The 19,038-nt window shown below is 33.6% G+C and overlaps 1 protein-coding gene across 1 annotated transcript in view; it reads left to right on the top strand.

Annotated features, from left to right (window-relative positions):
- The first annotated feature begins 2,381 nt into the window (after positions 1–2,381).
- Positions 2,382–19,038, top strand: part of LOC130014019 (cell surface glycoprotein MUC18-like) — a 31,152-nt gene continuing 14,495 nt past the window's right edge. The window contains exons 1-3 of the mRNA XM_056102790.1: positions 2,382–2,388; positions 2,735–2,998; positions 4,112–4,369. Of these exons, the coding sequence (XP_055958765.1) occupies positions 2,382–2,388; positions 2,735–2,998; positions 4,112–4,369 (529 nt within the window). The remainder of the gene's footprint in view (positions 2,389–2,734; positions 2,999–4,111; positions 4,370–19,038) is intronic.

Here is a 19,038-nt window from a genome sequence, read left to right as displayed (position 1 = left end):
TCAATGAAAATGCAAACGATATGCTGTGGACTTTTTTTTTTTTTTTACCCTTACGTGACTTCACCAGAGGTGTGTACCATAATGTTCATTTGAAGTATTAAGTTTTTTACTAATGGGGGTCAAGTTGTACAACATTTTTGATATTTTTCAAATTATGTCATGCTTATAGCTAAAACTTCATCCATTTTATATCTCATATTTTGCTCCGGGTAATATTCATCATGTAATTTTGTGTAACATACCGGGAATAGATAACGGTAAGATTGGAAAATTGCTAATTGGTTTTTAAATGCCCAGTTTTGGTGTTGATTGTGTACAGGCTACAATTCTGAATAGATCATCCTGGAACTTTGCATATTTATTCCTTTTTGGTGCATGCCCCGACACCGAGGGACGCAATCTGTTTCACAGAGGATTACAAAATTTGGGCACGGATTTCGGACTGGGACTTTTTTTTTGGTGATAATATACGTGTAGACCGACCATAAAACGTGGTCAGAATTTCTATTGCAGCAACTGCCCGGAATGGTGCGAAACTGAGTTAAAATGCAAGGACTAAAAGTAGATTCGGAATTCAGGAGAATTTCTAGTCATACCGACGTTGAAGAAATAGAACTGTTTAATATCACGATATTCATATGGATCTAAATAAATACCAAAACAATTTAAGGGAATTGTGTACATATGGATAATGTGTGACGTGGATAATTATGAATGATAGATTAGTTGCTGAAGCAAAAGTATCGAAGAATGCAACATCTCTAGGCATTTTGTAAATTGTGTGTAATTCAGTACACAAGACATGATTGGACAATACATGAACAATATGATAATTTCTGTCAATGAAAAAAATGATTACTAATGGTCACAGTACAATGTCGCCCGTCTATATATTCTTTTGTCTAACATTATTTTAGCAATTTTTAATGGGTTTCTTGGTTATTTGTTTGTGTTAAAAAGGCAAGCGCACGAGGTAGAAACAAGGAACCAACAGGACCACATGGGCCTTTTTGCCAAAGTGGCGACTTTTTAACAATAATTATTGCCACAGATGATGGAAAATCCCCATTGGCGAAGTGGCGAGTGGCTAGCGCTCACACTGGGATTAACGATTTATTATTGTTTCAAAAACTGCCCAGAGATATTTTCTTTCAGAATTCAAGAAGCACTTTTCCATTTGATGCTATGAAAATGTAAGAAAGGACAATGTTAAAGGCAATCAATCGATCATGTGACCTTTTGATTCTTCACAACCCCTGGGAATTGATGCAAAACGAAATATTACATCTCATAGCCCAATTAATACACTACAAATTCATGTATAGTTTGTTAATAAGTGATCAATAAAGACACCACTCTTTTCATACGGTCACATTTTCATGTGGACGTATTTTGTCGCCGCCCCCGTTACTTTTGTTTGTGGGCATTCCACAGGTCATAGATTTATACTGAATTTGATGAAACTTTAAGTATGGGTTGATATCTCAAAGATTTCGATGCTTTTTATACGCCCACATTGAATGTATCTTTACACTAGTGTGTATAGCTAATGACAGTGTGCGCATTGGATGGATATATTTTGCTGTTCAATGAATGGAAAATGATTAAAATATTGTGTGATTGCAAATGAGATGGCAGATGGGAACACTTGGTCAATTCTTATGAAGGAAAATGATTAGAGATAAAAATAATTCTTTTGTGAATAATTATCAAGCTTGTATATTTACAGGATTATCAAATTTAACGTCTGTACTAATTACTTAATTAGATCGAGAACTGAATGACTGTTAAACGATTAGCTTGCAATTAGTTTATTGACTAATCTTTGACCGACATCAAAGGGACTAGAATGTATGTACGCAGTGTAACGGTTAATCATGTTTGTTAAACATTTTTCACGCTTGATTTGGGACAAGAAACTTGATACGCAGATTCCCTTAAATTTGACAAATCTTTGCTAGTCAAACTAATATCTGATTCGCACTTATGTCATTTTTATTTAGCAAACTGCGATGCGATACCGCTTATCATATTCCCTGTCTGGTGGTAATATTTTATCAAATTTACTAGGGAAAATGAAGCATGTCACCTCTTTCTTGTATTGCAGGTCAAACATACAATTTATCAGGATCATCACCATATGTTATTAGAGGAGGGGATTATAGATTTACATGTCTCTTACTTCTGTTACAGGTCAAACATACAGTTTATCAGGATCAGCACCATATGGTATTAGAGGAGGGGATTATAGATTTACATGTGGGATATCTGTTGATAATATACCTCAAGCTGTGTTGTTTAACATTGGTAATGACAGAATCTGTAGAGTATTATTATCTATGTGTCAATCATCATCTGATAACAGATATACATGTGGTTGTATGAATGGTAACAACAAACAACTGTATCTTAATATAACTAATGTTACATCAACTGATGCTGGAACCTGGACCTGTAGAGATAATTTAAATACTGGCACCAGTCCACCTGTAATTATTCCTGTTTATTGTAAGTGGATTTATTATATATGATAGTATCATGGTGGTAGGCTCGATAATATTATGTTGATACTATCAGTTAATAAAATAAAATAAAACCAAGTACGAACAATCCAAACCATAAGACAGAATTCGAAGTCCTAAAAAACGTTATAGGCAAAATAGTGTATTCAAGCAAAATAGTGTAATCAGCAAATGGACTGCTCCTAATTTTCCAATAATTTACCCTTTAACAGATGGACCAGAGAATATCAGATTTACACCAACCAAGTCTAGTATAACAGTGATAGAAAATGAAAGTAGAACTGTAACCTGTTCAGCTGACTGTAATCCACTGTGTAATATCATCTGGTACAAAGGTTCAGCTATAATATCATCTACTGAACTTCTCTCACTGAACAATATCAAGAGACAACAAGCTGGTAATTACACCTGTCAGGCTCAACACAACAATATCACCAACAGCAAGCAGACTAAAGTATTACAGATAACAGTTAATTGTAAGTATTACTCCACTCATTATAGATAACAGTTTATGGTAAGTATTACCCTACTCACTACAGATAACAGTTTATTGTAAGTATTAGTTATAACCTACATGATTGTAATCCATTAGGCCGTGTTAAATTAATTCTGCGTTTCGGGTCAACCGCGCGCGTAGCTTTCACATCATCAAATCCATGGATGTGTTGATTTTCTACACGGTAGTTTGTGTTGTGTTTTGATTTCGACAGCTCCGCGCGCGTACCTATCCACACAGTACATTCTTCACTATCGAGCACATGCCTGTCTATTTTAGGCGACATACGCACATTTTAATTTACACGCATAAATATTTGTTTTAAAAAATAAAATAATATCGTAATTTGTATACAGAAAGATTTGAAAACAAATCACGGTCATAAGTTTAAAACATTATTACATTACTCCATGTGTCAGCACGCGAACTTTCGCTGCCACATTGTCCTTGGTTACATGTGTACATAGACTTGTTTGTCCTGACACATGGACTGGACAATTTTTATTTTATTTACTAGTATTTCCGGTACAGGGCGACTTATTTCAACTTACCTACAACTTCCATCGTACAAGTTTATTAAGAGTATATGATATAAATTTATACATTAGAGTAGTTATGTTATTATTGATAAATTAACATTCCATTAGATGTGGATGGCAGTGCCACTGAACTGCAATGATAATATCAATAGACCAGTTTGAGTGCCTCCAGGGCGGCCTTAAAATGCAGTTATAGTACAACATAGAATATGACATCCACACCTGATGGATTATCTAGTAATAATAGAAAATCTTCCTGGAAATCAGTAAAACAATCCTGGAGATGGCTCTATTGGGTATATTCAGCTATATTCTGAGTTTGTGTTGTGTTGAAAAAATGTGTTTTATGTTAAAAATTGGGAGGTGTGTTGTGTTGACCTCCCTCCCTCATTGAATTCTGGAGAACCTAAAACCTGAAACACAGAATTAAATTAACATGGCCTTATATAGATAACAGATTTCAGATATATTTATTTACGTAATAGTCATTACAATCTTCCCTATTAGCAAAACATGGATCATCTTTATAATTACAATAATTTAACTTTTAACAGATGGACCAGAGAATATCAGATTTACACCAACTAGTTCTAGTATAACGGTGATAGAAAATGAAAGTAAAACTGTAACCTGTTCAGGTGACTGTAATCCATCACCGTGTAATATCAGGTGGTATAACGGTTCAACTACAATATCATCTACTGCACTTCTCTCACTGAACAACAGACAACAAGCTGGTAATTACACCTGTCAGGCTACAAATACAGAGATACATGGTTCTCAATCTAAACAACTGATGGTTATAGTACATTGTAAGTTGATAAAGTTTATATTTGTAAGCAGGTCGCTAAATTTATTTCACTGTACGATGTGTAAGGATAACATATAATACGGAAATAAAAATATCACAAACTAACTCTAACCCTAACCCTCTGAAAAATCGCAAGAAAAGATCCCAAAGATTGCGTCAATTAACTTACGACTGATTTGTGATTATATTATATAAAATGTTTTAAAATCTGAAAAGGCACAACGTAATAAGCGTAAAAAGTATATATTAAGCTTCAAAAAGCGAGAATGAATGAAATTCGACTGGGAATGCTCAGGGTTCTTCTTATCTTATATTTCTTTGTCACAATTGAAGGAAATAGGAATGTTCCAAACCATTTAAATGTAACAAATTGCACTGTTTAGGTCACTTGCCGTGGGTTTGTTCTGGGACAAATGGTAAGATTAAGATCGAAAATTGTTTTGCCTTGTTTGCACACACACATGAGTAATCCGTGTAGTCTCGGTTGTCATTGCTATCATTGTTAGGATAATAAATAAAGTCTTGATTACCTATTTTTTATACGCTTACGTTTCGTAAGTATAAAAACTTACTTCTTCAGAGAATACAACTATACAAATGATACATTTGAAGTACAATGGTTTTGGATTCCTCTCTCTTTATATATATTTGGAATCACATTTTGATGTGGACGTATGTTGTCACCTCTGTCCATCTGTGTGTCAGGGCGTCAGTTCACATTTTGTTTGTGCACACTCTACAGGTCTTAATTTTTTTCCGATTTTGATGAAACTTGAAATATAGGTTGGCATGTATCGGACCGTAACTTCATGGATTATGACGCCTTAGCTCGTGGACACTCTAGAGGTCACAATTTTTATCAGATTATGATGATACTTAAAGTTCCTTGCGACATTAGCAAACTTTGGACCGCTAATTATGTTGTTTATTATGTCCCCCGATTGTACGGAAAACCATGTTTTTATCTTATGGACCTTGTGGAGGTCACAATTGTTATCCAGTTTTAAAAAGCTGTTGAGTTTGAAATAAAAATTGGACTGAACTCTCAACATTCTACGATACAAAATATAGAACTTTGTCTCATAGAAATTCTTGCGTGGATGACAGAACATTTCTTGAAATTAAATCCAAATAAAACAGAACTGCTAGTAATTGGAACCAAGCAACAACTCCGGAAAATTGATCAAACGATAGTTAATTTTGATAAAGAAATAATTTCAGGAACCCATAAAGCTCGAAATATTGGTGCTATATTAGACTCAAACCTATCATTTAAAGATCACATACAAAGTATTTGCTCCACTGCCTTCTATCATATACAGTGTTCTTCGAAAACCGGAAGTATTATTACAATGTAGCTTCGAACATAGAACTTCGAATCACCAGAATGTTATTCCCTTTAAAAATGATTTCTGTACATTCAAAATTGTATTACATTAATTTTTATTTCATTTAACATGCGTAGGCATTTTAAATAGGTCAAGTCTGTCGTTAATTTATCTTCTTCACCGTCTTCAGTTGATCGAACTCTTGTCTTTGCTATCACGTGTTCATTGATAATGGGCGAACTCGATTGAAAGTTCCGGAATTGAATTCTCTCAATCCCAAAAATAGTGACTAAGTCAAGTGTGTCGTTAATTTATCTTCTTCACCGTCTTCAATTGATCCCACTCTTGTCTTTGATATCACGTGTTCGTTGATAATGGGCGTACTCGATTGTACGTTCCGGAATTGAATTCTCTCAATCCCGAAAAATAGTGACAATTGGGTGAAAATTACATCACAATTCTACTCACTAACCCTCCGTCGTCGGGACTGAATTCTGCGTCACTCGATTGCAATTCTGTCAATTCGGGACGTTCCGGACTGTGAATCGAGCATCCCCAGGTCGTCGTCACACGGTTCGAAGAGATCCGTAGGGTTACCAAACTTATAGGTTATTCAGGTTCAATCCGCATGCGCAACGAATGTTTCCAACAGGTGCTAGGAATATTTTAACGACTGTGAATTCGGGGTAAAAATTCGTGGATATTCTTGAGTATTTGTCACAACTGTCGTACAAGAGATTAAAATTATCAAAGTAATCAACAACGACCAACGGTAGCGAGTTTTAATCTCACAGATAATTGATTGGTGATTGCTTGTTAATCTTTTGTGGCTTGACACCCATCCAGTTTTAATCTCACGGATAATTGATCGGTAAGTGTTTGCTTCACACCCACCGATTGAAGGCCGGATTATACGGTGTCGATTCAATGGAAACCGTATGACGGGACGGCTGATTGAGGTCGAATTACCCAGAGATTTTTTAGCTGAAGTAATAAGGAAATCAATCGGGACATGAAAATGGTGTCGGATGTGACAGAGTGCCAGAGTGATCAGAGTTCGGATGTGACAGAGTGCACTGTACATCGAATTGGAAAGATCCAAAGCTATCTCAATTGTGAAAATAAAGAAAAACTCATTCACGCATTCATCTCAACTAAACTAGATTACCACAATGGTTTACTATATGGCTTACCAGACTATCAGATTAACAAACTACAACATGTTCAAAATTCAGCAGCTCGTCTCCTCACTAAAACTAGAAAACATCAACACATCTCCCCTGTATTGCTATCTTTACATTGGCTCCCAATTCAGCAAAGAATTAAGTTCAAGTTACTCCACTTCGTCTTCAATGCGTTAAACGGCCAAGCTCCATCTTATATAAAAAGTCTTGTAGAACCCTATACTACCAGCAGAAATCTCCGTTCTCAGAAAAAACATCTTCTAAAATCTCCAGCCATTAACTTACAACTTGGAAAACGTGCCTTTTCTTATGCTGGTCCCTTTCTATGGAATAGACTACCACAATCAATAAAACAATCACCGTCTGTGGGCCATTTTAAATCTCAACTCAAAACATTCCTATTTCAAAACCGTAAATAATCAGTGAATATAAAAACCAACAGCGCCTTAGAAACTGTTTTCTTCAGTATTAACGCGCTATATAAATGACGATATTATTATTATTTAATTATGAACTGCCCAATAAAATGACTGCTGACTGTTCGCTAATAGTTTATGTTTATAACCCCAAGATCTTCATTCCTTTTGATATTTGCATGAACCCAGCTTCCCGGATTATGGCCCCTGATTGTATGAAAAATCTTATATTTAGGTTGCAAAACCTTTTAAAGTTTTTATAGGATTTTGATGCAACTTACAACATGTTTTAAAAGATCTAAAACCCTTTAAATATCAATATCAATTCATTTTATACATTTTTTACATGTAAGTGTACAGTACTTCCGGTGATAATGAAAATGTTCAATTAGTTTTATGAAATCAGAAATGGCATAAGGCATCACATGGTGAAAATTCTATGTAAATTGAATAATAATTGCCATTTTTATAGACCAAAAACCTTGAAAAATGACTTGTAGAAAATCGCCTATTTCTCTGCAACCGTGCAAGTTAGAAACCATTTTCTGGTATCTGTATGATCGTATGGGTTCAATCTATATGTTGATTGGAATCAAATATCATAATTTGAAAAACATTATAAATTAGACGCATTTGAATAAAATATCTGTTTTGAAGGCTAAAAATACAGTTTTTGCCAAAATGACGTTATTTCCGGTTTAATTGGTTTGACCTCGTTAAAACTGACATTACGCATCAAATGGTGTCACTTTTATGAAAATCGAATAATTGACTCTTTTACAGGCAAACTAGCGTAAAGAGTGACTCATGCAAAATTGCCCATTTCTCGGCAACTGCTCATATTACAAACTAATTTTCACATACATTCTCTTTGTATGGATTATTGCTACTAGTTTATGAAAGTTTCAAAAAAATATATTAAAATATGAAAAGCCTGAATGGGTTGTGAATAGCTCATTTTTTCACTGAGCGCGATGATTTCTGCGCCTTAACAGGGCACACCCTTTCAGTCATACCAGATTTGAAAAAAATAATATTTGCTTTCAAAAAGTGGTACCGAACTGTCAAAATTGCAGTTTTTGCTAAATTTACGTCACATCCGTTATCGAAAGGAAAATGTACTGGTAACAATAAAAATGACAGTTTGGACCACGGAGCATATGAACTTTGTTTTATACAAATCTAACAATAAATAATTAATCTAGGACTGAAAACTGAATTAGCCAATGGGGACCAAGGAAAAATACGGTGACAAAAAATGTTGCCATTTTTGATCAAATCAGATGACTCTTTAACTCTAGGTAAAATATCACATAAAAATATTCATTAATAAAAAAGTTTTTCGTAAAAATTTATATTTTCAAAATTTGACGCCTACTATATCCGAAAATTCGTCAAAAATAAAAAATGTCAAGAACTGTAGCTATGTGCCTTGTCTCCGGCTATGTCAAAATGTATCAAATATTACAATCCGACAATTATTGATAATATTACGGCAAAATTTCGAAAAACGACAACTTCGGTGATTTCGGACATTTCGCATTGTCGCAGAACGTTAGAAATAGCTTTAAAATTTAAGTCAAACCCACTTTCCCAGTAAAACTGAAGACATCGAATCGATCCGACAAGTAGTTTCTGAGATATGCTCAAGTGGAAAAATAATAATAATAATAATAACTAGAACTGCAAAGCAGTAATGACGGGTTTCACCGGTGCCACGTTACCCTACACATATGTCACTTCTGGTACCAATGAAACCATTAAACAAGTTTCCACATAAGCATTGCACACATCAAATAAAATGGACGCCCAATCAACCAAATCCAGCAATATCAATTGATTTTATACATTTTTTACATGTAAGTGTACAGTACTTCCGGTGATAATGAAAATGTTCAATTAGTTTTATGAAATCAGAAATGGCATAAGGCATCACATGGTGAAATTTTTATGTAAATCGAACAATAATTGCCACTTTTATAGACCAAAAACCTTGAAAAGTGACTTGTAGAAAACCGCCTATTTCTCTGCAACCATTCAAGTTAGAAACCATTTTCTGGTATCTGTATGATCGTATGCGTTCAATCTATTTGCTGATTGGAATCAAATATCATAATTTTAAAAACATTACAAATCAGACTCATTTGAATAAAATATCTGTTTTGAAGGCTAAAAATACAGTTTTTGCCAAAATGACGTTACTTCCGGTGGTAATGAAAATCTTAAATTACTTGTATGAAATCGTAAATGGATTAGGTATCAGACAGTGAAAATTTTATGAAAATCGAATAATAATTGACAGTTTTATGGACCAAAAACCTTGAGAAGTGACCTGTTGAAAATCGCCTATTTCTCCGCAACTGAACAAGTTAGAAACCATTTTGTGATATCTATATGATCCTATGGGTTCATTCTATTAGTTGATTGGAATCAACTATCCAAATATTAAACAAATAACAAATATGACTCATCTGAATAAATTATTTGTTTTGAATGCTATAAATATAGTTTTTGCCAAAATTACATCATTTCCGGTGATATTGAAAATTTTAAATTGCTTTGACCTAGTCACAATTGACATTACGCATCAAATGGTATCATTTGAATGAAAATCGAATAATAATTGACTCTTTTACAGTCAAAATAGCATAAAAAGTGGCACTTGCAAAATTGACCAGTTCTCGGCAACTGCTCATATTACAAACTAATTTTGAGATAGATTCTCTTCGTATGAATTAATAATACAAGTTTATGAAATTCACAAAGAAATATTTCAAAATATGAAACGCCTGAATGGGTTGTAAATAGTTCAATTTTACACCGTTTTTCACCTTTAAATCGAAATGGCACAAAAATGAAATTGAAATTAAAAAAACTGCTTCCGACTTTTTTGCGCCTTTACATGGCGCATCTTCTTACTTTTTACTTATTTTTAAAAAATAATATTTGCTTGCGAAAAGACGTACCTAACCGCCAAAATTGTAGTTTTGGTCAAAATTACGTCATTTCCGCTGCTGACAGAAAGCTTTATCGGTAATAAAAAAGTTGAGACTTTGCACCATTGAGCATATGAACTTTGTTTTATACAAATCGAGCAATAAATAATTAACCTAGAACCCATCAACTGAATTAGCCAATAGCGGCCAAGTTCAATTATCGATACAAAATTTTTTCATATTTTTGTTCAAATCACATGACCCTATAATTATGGGTAAAGCACCATAAAAAAATATTCATAAATAAAAAAGTTTTTTGTCAAAATTTAAATTTTCAAAATTTGGTCCCTAATATCTTTGAAGATTAATCGAAAATTAAAAATCTAAATAATCGTAGCTATTTACCGTGTCTCAGGCTATGTCAAAATGTATCAAATGTTAAAATTCGACAATTATTGTTAATATTACGGCAATATTTCAAAAAAAGACAACTTCGGAGATTTCGCATTGTTAGAGAAAGTTCGAAATAGCTTTAATCTCTAAGTCACACCCACTTTTTCAGTAAAACCGAAGACATCAAGTCGATCCGACAAATAGTTTCTGAGATATGCTCAAGTGGAAAAAAAAATAAATAACTGCGAAGCAGTAGTGACAGGTTTCACCGGTGCCACATTACCCTAAACATATAGTCCATGTGAAAGGCAGATATTCATTACCAATTTGATGAATTGGTTTAACTATGATTTTCAGTTAGCCTTAGGTCTAAAGTGTCCAAAATTGGTTAATGGACTTCCGGGTCACTTTGCCAAATGTCAGTTTGGCGGCCATCTTTAAAAATGGCCGCCGTTTTTTTTTCTTATTTGAAATAGTGCGAGTCGAGGAAGTCTTCATAACTCCTCAACAGTTTCACCCATATGGATATGTAATATGTCTCAAAATGTTCATAATATAATTCTGCATCTACTGGTATATGATATATGTTGTTTAATCAATACTATCAGTTTTAAAATAAAAGATTTATCTGAAAAAAGCAACATTTTCGATTTTTTTTCATGTCTGTTCGTAAGTTTACTAACAAATCGTGTTCAGACCCATATAAGCCAAATTATCTGTTTGGTCAACTAAAGTGATTGAATAGATATCAGAAACATTGATCATAAAAAATAATCTCAAATATGAGTGTCCCAAATCCAAGATGGCGAAAATTCAAAATGGCGACAAAATTTCCTAAAATGGCCAATATGTCAGATAATAGTCATTTCATTGTATGATATGACATGTACTATCCAATGAGCTTACAATTAAAGATTCATTACGTAAGATTTAGATAAAGAGCTTACCATTCTTGCTACAATAGTTCGAAAATAGATAATGTAAAATGAATAATTTGACAATTTCATTCAAATTACTCTATTGCGAGCGAATATATTAGCCTTTGAAGGTTTGACAAGACACATGCAATAATTTCAACCACCATACTGGTTGTTCGAAGCTAAGTCTCGCTCCTCCATTTTTAGCTTAAATCAAAATATGGCTGAACTGGTTGTTCGAAGCTAAGTCTCGCTCCTCCATTTTTAGATTAAATCAAAATATGGCTGAACCGTTCTAATCTATTTGATATCGGAGAAATCTGATGCCATCGAGAGTTGATTGTGGCCTGGATCAGTTAATTAATGTCTAAATAATAATTTAGAAAACATTTCAGACCTAAAGAAAGAACTGCAATAGGCAGATTTAGCTCTTGCATAATGTATGTTTAATCTAAACAAAAGGTTTTAAAAATTCAAGATGGGGAAAATTCAAAACGGCGGCCAGAATTTCCATAACATGAATGACTGATTTATATAGCTTATAATATCTGAAAATGATGTTAATGATACTGCTAAAAATGACACATCCTATGCGACCCCCCCCCACCCACACACACACCCACCCACCATAAACAACACAATGGGGCATATGGAATTGATTATTCTGGATCTCACAGATCACAAGACATTTAACCAAAATAGTGAGGCATTTTAATTTCATCTACTATGCCTTTGCACCATTTTTAGCCGTATTGAAAATTATTTATGATATATCCAGTTGTTAAGAATTTAAAATCTCTTATTCGTTCAGAAATGGTAATGTGGTCCGTTTTTACATTAACGCCTCTATGCCCGGCAACTTTTGTTGTATAGTCTAGTAGGCCTGCAGCCAAAAATTTTAACTTGCTTAGAAACACAGTTCCGCTACAAGGTCCTCCCTATTAAACAAACTATACATATTTGGAAAGCTTTTAACAACAGGAACACAAATCCAATTAAAATGTTTTAAGACCAGATGAAAATTGTGATAATTGTCAAGTAAATGTTATATTTATACTGACAATTGTGAAGTTGACATAAAATTACACATATACCTAGGATAGGACAGGCTTACCTTTGCTCCGTGAGATGAACGACATGGTTCTCTACAACCAGGCTCGAAATTTCTTTTGAAAAAACTGACTGTAATATAAATGGTACATTCTAGAGTATATCCTGGTGATTTTAGCTTATGCATATATCTTAATAATTCATCAAAAACGACATAAATTCATGACTACGCAAGAACATTGACTAGTTTAGGGACCCCCGAAACTACTATACTCCTTTTGAGTGTCCATCCCTGAAAAGGGAGGCAAAAGATATGATGTTAAAACGATAATTCGAATATTATTTTACAGTTATATAAAAAAAAATGTTTCCTTTTTATCCAATGAACAATTTATTGTTAGTTCATGTAGAAAGATATGGTGCTTATAAACGTGTTGCAAATTTCCGTATTACATGGTAGACTTCAACGTATCATATAAACAATTGGTATTTATTTTACAAGTATAAAAAATGTTTCCGTTTAATGGAATGAACAATTTATTGTTAATTCGCGTGGAAAGATATGATGTTAAACATGTTACAAATTAACAACTGGTATATTAGTCGAGTATTTTACAGGTACAAGAAAGTTTACGTTTAATCGAAAATTCCAATAAACAATTTATTAAGTTGAAGGGAGTCCTACAGGTGGTAGACCATATTAAATGCTGCTTGAAAGTGTATTTTCATAAACTTTGTATGCAGATAGATTATTATACTGAAGGTTCGTCTGGATAGATAATAAGATTTTGTGTGAAACAGGTGTCCTTGAAAATATGGGTTCATTAACATCAAATATCTGGTTCTACAAATTGTATTTGTCCCTCCTAAGCTAATAACTGTGCGGAACAAACCTTTCCGTTTCATCGAAAATTCCAATAAATAATTCAATTTTAAATTCAGTGGCTACGAAAACCCTATATATGATATATCACAAGTCTTACTTTGCATGATACTCACCCATCCTAACTAGAAATTCGTTTTTCGTTAAATTATGGCGGCCATTTTGGAAATCGGACAGAAACCAAACCGAAAATGGCGTGACAGAAGTGACATAATCTCAAAATTGTCTTTAGGGACAAATTTTGACAAGGAAACAACCCATCCCCAAATATCGTTTCGATTGTGACACACTAGCTAAAAGTTCACTAAGTTTGAGCCCTGCCTCGCCGACGTTCAACATTTTAATTTGACAGTCTACTTAAGACTTTTGTTGATTTTGCGGCAACCGCAGCTGTAAAGGGAGGACCACTGGGCGTATTTATTTATGCTAATTGAATAACTAAAGAAGACCACACACATAATTTGGCTAAAATTACTCTGAACATGATTTAGTAGTAAACTTATAAAATGAATCATGAAAACCTGGGGAAAAAATGACAAAAGGTTGCTTTTTCCAGAATGATCTGTTGATTTGGAAAATATATGATTCATTCAACAACAAGTATCATATAGCACCAGAAGTAGCAGTTTCTTGTGAACATTGTGAGACACATTCCATATCCATCTTTTCAGGAGTTATGAAGGTTTCCCCGATGCGCTCAATTTCAATGAAATAACGGCGGCCATTTTTAAAGATGGCCGCCAAAATGCAATTTAGCAAAGTAACCCGGAAGTCCATCAACCAAATTTCAACACTTCAGCCACCAGGCTAACTGAAAATCGTGGTTGAATTTATTCATCAAATTGGTAATGATGTTCCAAAATCCCAGTTCTGTCACATGGAATGATATGTCACTTCCGGTACCAATGAAACCATTAAACAGGTTTCCACATAAGCATTGCACACATCAAATAAAATGGACGCCGAATCAACCAAATCCAGCAATATCATTTCATTTTATACATTTGTTACATGTAAGTGTACAGTACTTCCGGTGATAATGAAAATGTTCAATTAGTTTTATGAAATCAGAAATGGCATAAGGCATCACATGGTGAAAATTTTATGTAAATCGAATAATAATTGCCACTTTTATAGACCAAAAACCTTGAAAAGTGACTTGTAGAAAACCGTCTATTTCTCTGCAACCGTACAAGTTAGAAACCATTTTCTGGTATCTGTATGATTGTATGGGTTCAATCTATTTGTTGATTGGAATCAAATATCATAATTTTAAGAACATTACAAATCAGACTCATTTGAATGAAATATCTGTTTTGAAGGCTATAAATACAGTTTTTGCCAAAATGACGTTACTTCCGGTGATAATGAAAATCTTAAATTACTTGTATGAAATTGTAAATGGCATTAAGTATCACACAGTGAAAATTTTATGAAAATCAAATAATAATTGACACTTTTGTGGACCAAAAACCTTGAAAAGTGACCTGTTGAAAATCGCCTATTTATCCGCAACTGAACAAGTTAGAAACCATTTTATGATATCTATATGATCCCAAGGGTTCATTCTATTAGTTGATTGGAATCAAATATCCAAATTTTAAATAAATAAAAAAAACGATTCGCCTGAATAAATTATTTGTTTCGAAAGCTATAAATATAGTTTTTGCCCAAATTACGTCATTTCTGATGATATTGAAAATGTTAAATTGGTTTGACCTAGTCACAATTGACATTATTCATCAAATGGTATCCATTTTATGATAATCCAATAATAATTGACTCTTTTACAGTCAAAATAGCGTAAAAAGTGACACTTGCAAAATTGACCATTTCTCGGCAACTGCTCATATTACAAACTATTTTGGAGATAGATTCTCTTCGAATGAATTAATGCTACAAGTTTATGAAAGTCACAAAGAAATATTTTAAAATATGAAACGCCTGAATGGGTTGTAAATAGTTCAATTTTACACCGTTTTTCACCTTTAAATCGAAATGGCGCAAAAATGAAATCGAAATTAAAAAAACTGCTTCCGACTTTTTTTGCGCCTTTACATGGCGCATCTTCTTACTTTTTACTTATTTTTAAAAAATAATATTTGCTTGCGAAAAGACGTACCTAACCGCCGAAATTGTAGTTTTGGTCAAAATTACGTCATTTCCGCTGCTGACAGAAAGCTTTATCGGTAATAAAAAAGTTGAGACTTTGCACCATTGAGCATATGAACTTTGTTTTATACAAATCGAGCAATAAATAATTAACCTAGAACCCATCAACTGAATTAGCCAAAAGCGGCAAAGTTCAATTATCGATACAAAATTTTTTCATATTTTTGTTCAAATCACATGACCCTATAATTATGGGTAAAGCACCATAAAAAAAATATTCATGAATAAAAAAGTTTTTTGTCAAAATTTGGTGCCTAATATCTTTGAAGATTAATCGAAAATCAAAAATCTAAATAATCGTAGCTATTTACCGTGTCTCAGGCTATGTCAAAATGTATCAAATGTTAAAATTCGACAATTATTGTTAATATTACGGCAATATTTCAAAAAAAGACAACTTCGGTGATTTCGGAGATTTCGCATCGTCAGAGAAAGTTCGAAATAGCTTTAATCTCTAAGTCACACCCACTTTTTCAGTAAAACCGAAGACATCAAGTCGATCCGACAAATAGTTTCTGAGATATGCTCAAGTGAAAAAAAAAAAAAATAATAATAATAAGAAGAACTAGAACCCATTCAGGCTTTTCATATTTTAAAATATTTCTTCGTAAATTTCATAAACTTGTAGCATTAATCCATATGAAGAGAATCTATCTCAAAATTAGTTTGTAATATGAGCAGTTTCCAAGAAAATGGGCAATTTTGCATGGGTCACTATTTGCGCTAGTTTGCCTGTAAAAGAGTCAATTATCATTGGATTTTCATAAAAGTGACACCATTTGATGCGTAATGTCAATTGTGACTAGTTCAAACCAATTTAACATTTTCAATGTCACCGGAAATGACGTAATTTGGACAAAAACTGTATTTATAGCCTTCGAAATAAATAATTTATTCAAATGAGCCGTATTTGTTATTTGATTACAATTTTGATATTTGATTAAAATCAACTAATAAAATGAACCCATACGATCATATAGATATCACAAAATGGTTTCTACCTTGTTCAGTTGCGGAGAAATAGACGATTTTCAACGGGCAAGTTACGAAGAAATATTTTAAAATATGAAAAGCCTGAATGGGTTGTAAATAGCTCATTTTTTCACCTTTTTTTTACCTTTAAATCGAAATGTCCCAAATACAAAATCGTAATTAAAAAAAATTTTGCGCCTTTTGCAGAAGCATTTATCTTGATCTATCAGATTTGCTAAAATTAACATTTGCTATCGAAAAGAGTTTTTAGCAGAATTGCGTCACATCCGGTGCCAATAGAAAACTTTACCGGTAATAAAAAAATTGAGAATTTGCACCGTGGAGCATATGAACTTTGTTTTATAAAAATCGGACAATAAATAATTAACCTAGAACCAATAAACTGAATTAGCCAATAGCGGACACGAAAAATTATCGAGCCAAAAAATGTTCACATTTTGCTCAAATCAGACGACCCTTTAACACTGGGTAAAATGCCATAAAAAAAAATTCATAAATAAAAAAATTTTTTGTTAAAATTTAATTTTTCAAAATTTGGCGCCAAAAATCTCAGAGGATTCGTCGAAAATCAAAAATCTAAAGAATCGTAGCAATCTGCATGGTCTCTGGCTATGTCAAAATGTATCAAATGTCAAAATCCAACGATTATTGTTAATATTATGGCAATATTTCAAAAACCGACAACTTCGGCGATTTCAGACATTTCACATTTTCGCAGAACGTTCGAAATAGCTTTAATCTCTAAGTCACACCCACTTTCCCTGGAAAACCGAAGACATCGAATCGATCCGACCAGTAGTTTCTGAGATATGCTCAAGTGGAAAAAAAAAAAAAAATAATAATAATAAGAAGAATCCGAACAAAAACAATAGTGTTTCACATAAGCTACGCAGTGTGAAGCCTAATAATACTCTTAACTGGCTACGCAGTGTGAAACCCTAATAATACAATCAGATAGAGTTTTTGGTAAAAACTTAAATTGTGTCAAAAGAAATATCCAGACAATGCGTAGTCAAAATAATCTGATACAGCACCATGGCATTTCTTCATAGCACAATTTGTAGTCTTTTGTCCATCACGTAACATGCAAAAGTTTTTATTTATTCGTCGATGATAGACAAACGGCTTGATGATCACTTGACAACCATAACTAAAGTTGCTATAAAATAAAATTATATGTACGACTATGATATAGCCTTCAATAATATTTTTAAAATTAAGTCTCTGTCAGCATGTGTATAAATTTAAAAATCGTAACGGTAAACGCTATTTAGAACTGGTTTATTGACCTAATTCCAACTGATATGTCACGTGTCATTGGTCTTCGGCATTCGAGATTCTGTTGGGAAAATATCCACTGTTTCTCTTTCCGTGTATTCAGTGTTCTATCAGGGGATTATATTCAATGAAGATTTAAATTTACCTAACAACTGGTCAGTAAATCCATCAATGTATGGGGGGGTTGGATGGCTGAATGGTTAGCGTGCGCGCGCTGTATCATAACGTCTGTCATTGAGTCAACTGGCGTGGTTTCGAATCCCGGGTTGTATGTGGCAAGGAGTAGGGTCGCTTGTCCAACCTCGTGGGTTTTCTCCGGGTCCTCCGGTTTCCTCCCACTGCTAAAGACCCCTACGCGCAAGCGAATTATTGAAATAAAATTAAACCATATGTTAGTCCCGAAATGACCTAATTTGTGTCGAGTGGACGTTTAACCCCATTTCTCTCTCTCTCTCTCCATCAATGTATGATCCAGTTATTATTTTAATATCTACCTGTACCTGCACTTCACACGGACGGAGTGTAGAAGACGCTCGATTGGCAAACCATGCCGAGATCGTCTTTATTCACCACGTGGAGTATTTTACTGAACCTTTTATGAATTATCAGTAAGCGTGTTTTTTTTTTTTTTACCGGATTGTCAAAATCACCGTTAAATGAGCTAATTGCTCGGATTATGAACCACATATGGCAGATTCTCACTAATGTATGACTGTTGTTGTAGCCGACACTTCTTTATTTAACAAGTAATAATTAACACGTTGTAATATTAGCCATAAGTAGATTGATTTATGATACCATGTGGCCGATTCATTGTTTTACCAATCGGCTAGATTAAAAGTCAATCGGCTAAACCCCACAAAATACAGCCGATTAAGAACATTCAACAGTTGGACTCGAAAAATTTTACGCGAATCGTAGGCTCTTGCGCGAATTAGATTCAGAGATTCGCATGAATTTCTAGCCCTGGTTTGTGGGCCCTCTAGAAGTCACAATGAATATTTATCCGATTTTGATCAAATGTGGGCTTATCTTGAATAATAGTTACATTATTAATTGGCAATTGGGTGTAAATTCATTGAAATTCTAAACCACCTGATGATCAGACCTGTCAACTCTA

This window comes from Patella vulgata, chromosome 8 (genome assembly GCF_932274485.2).
Source record: "Patella vulgata chromosome 8, xgPatVulg1.2, whole genome shotgun sequence".
In the NCBI taxonomy this organism is placed as follows: Eukaryota; Metazoa; Mollusca; class Gastropoda; family Patellidae; genus Patella; species Patella vulgata.
This window is presented reverse-complemented; position numbering and strand designations above follow the sequence as displayed.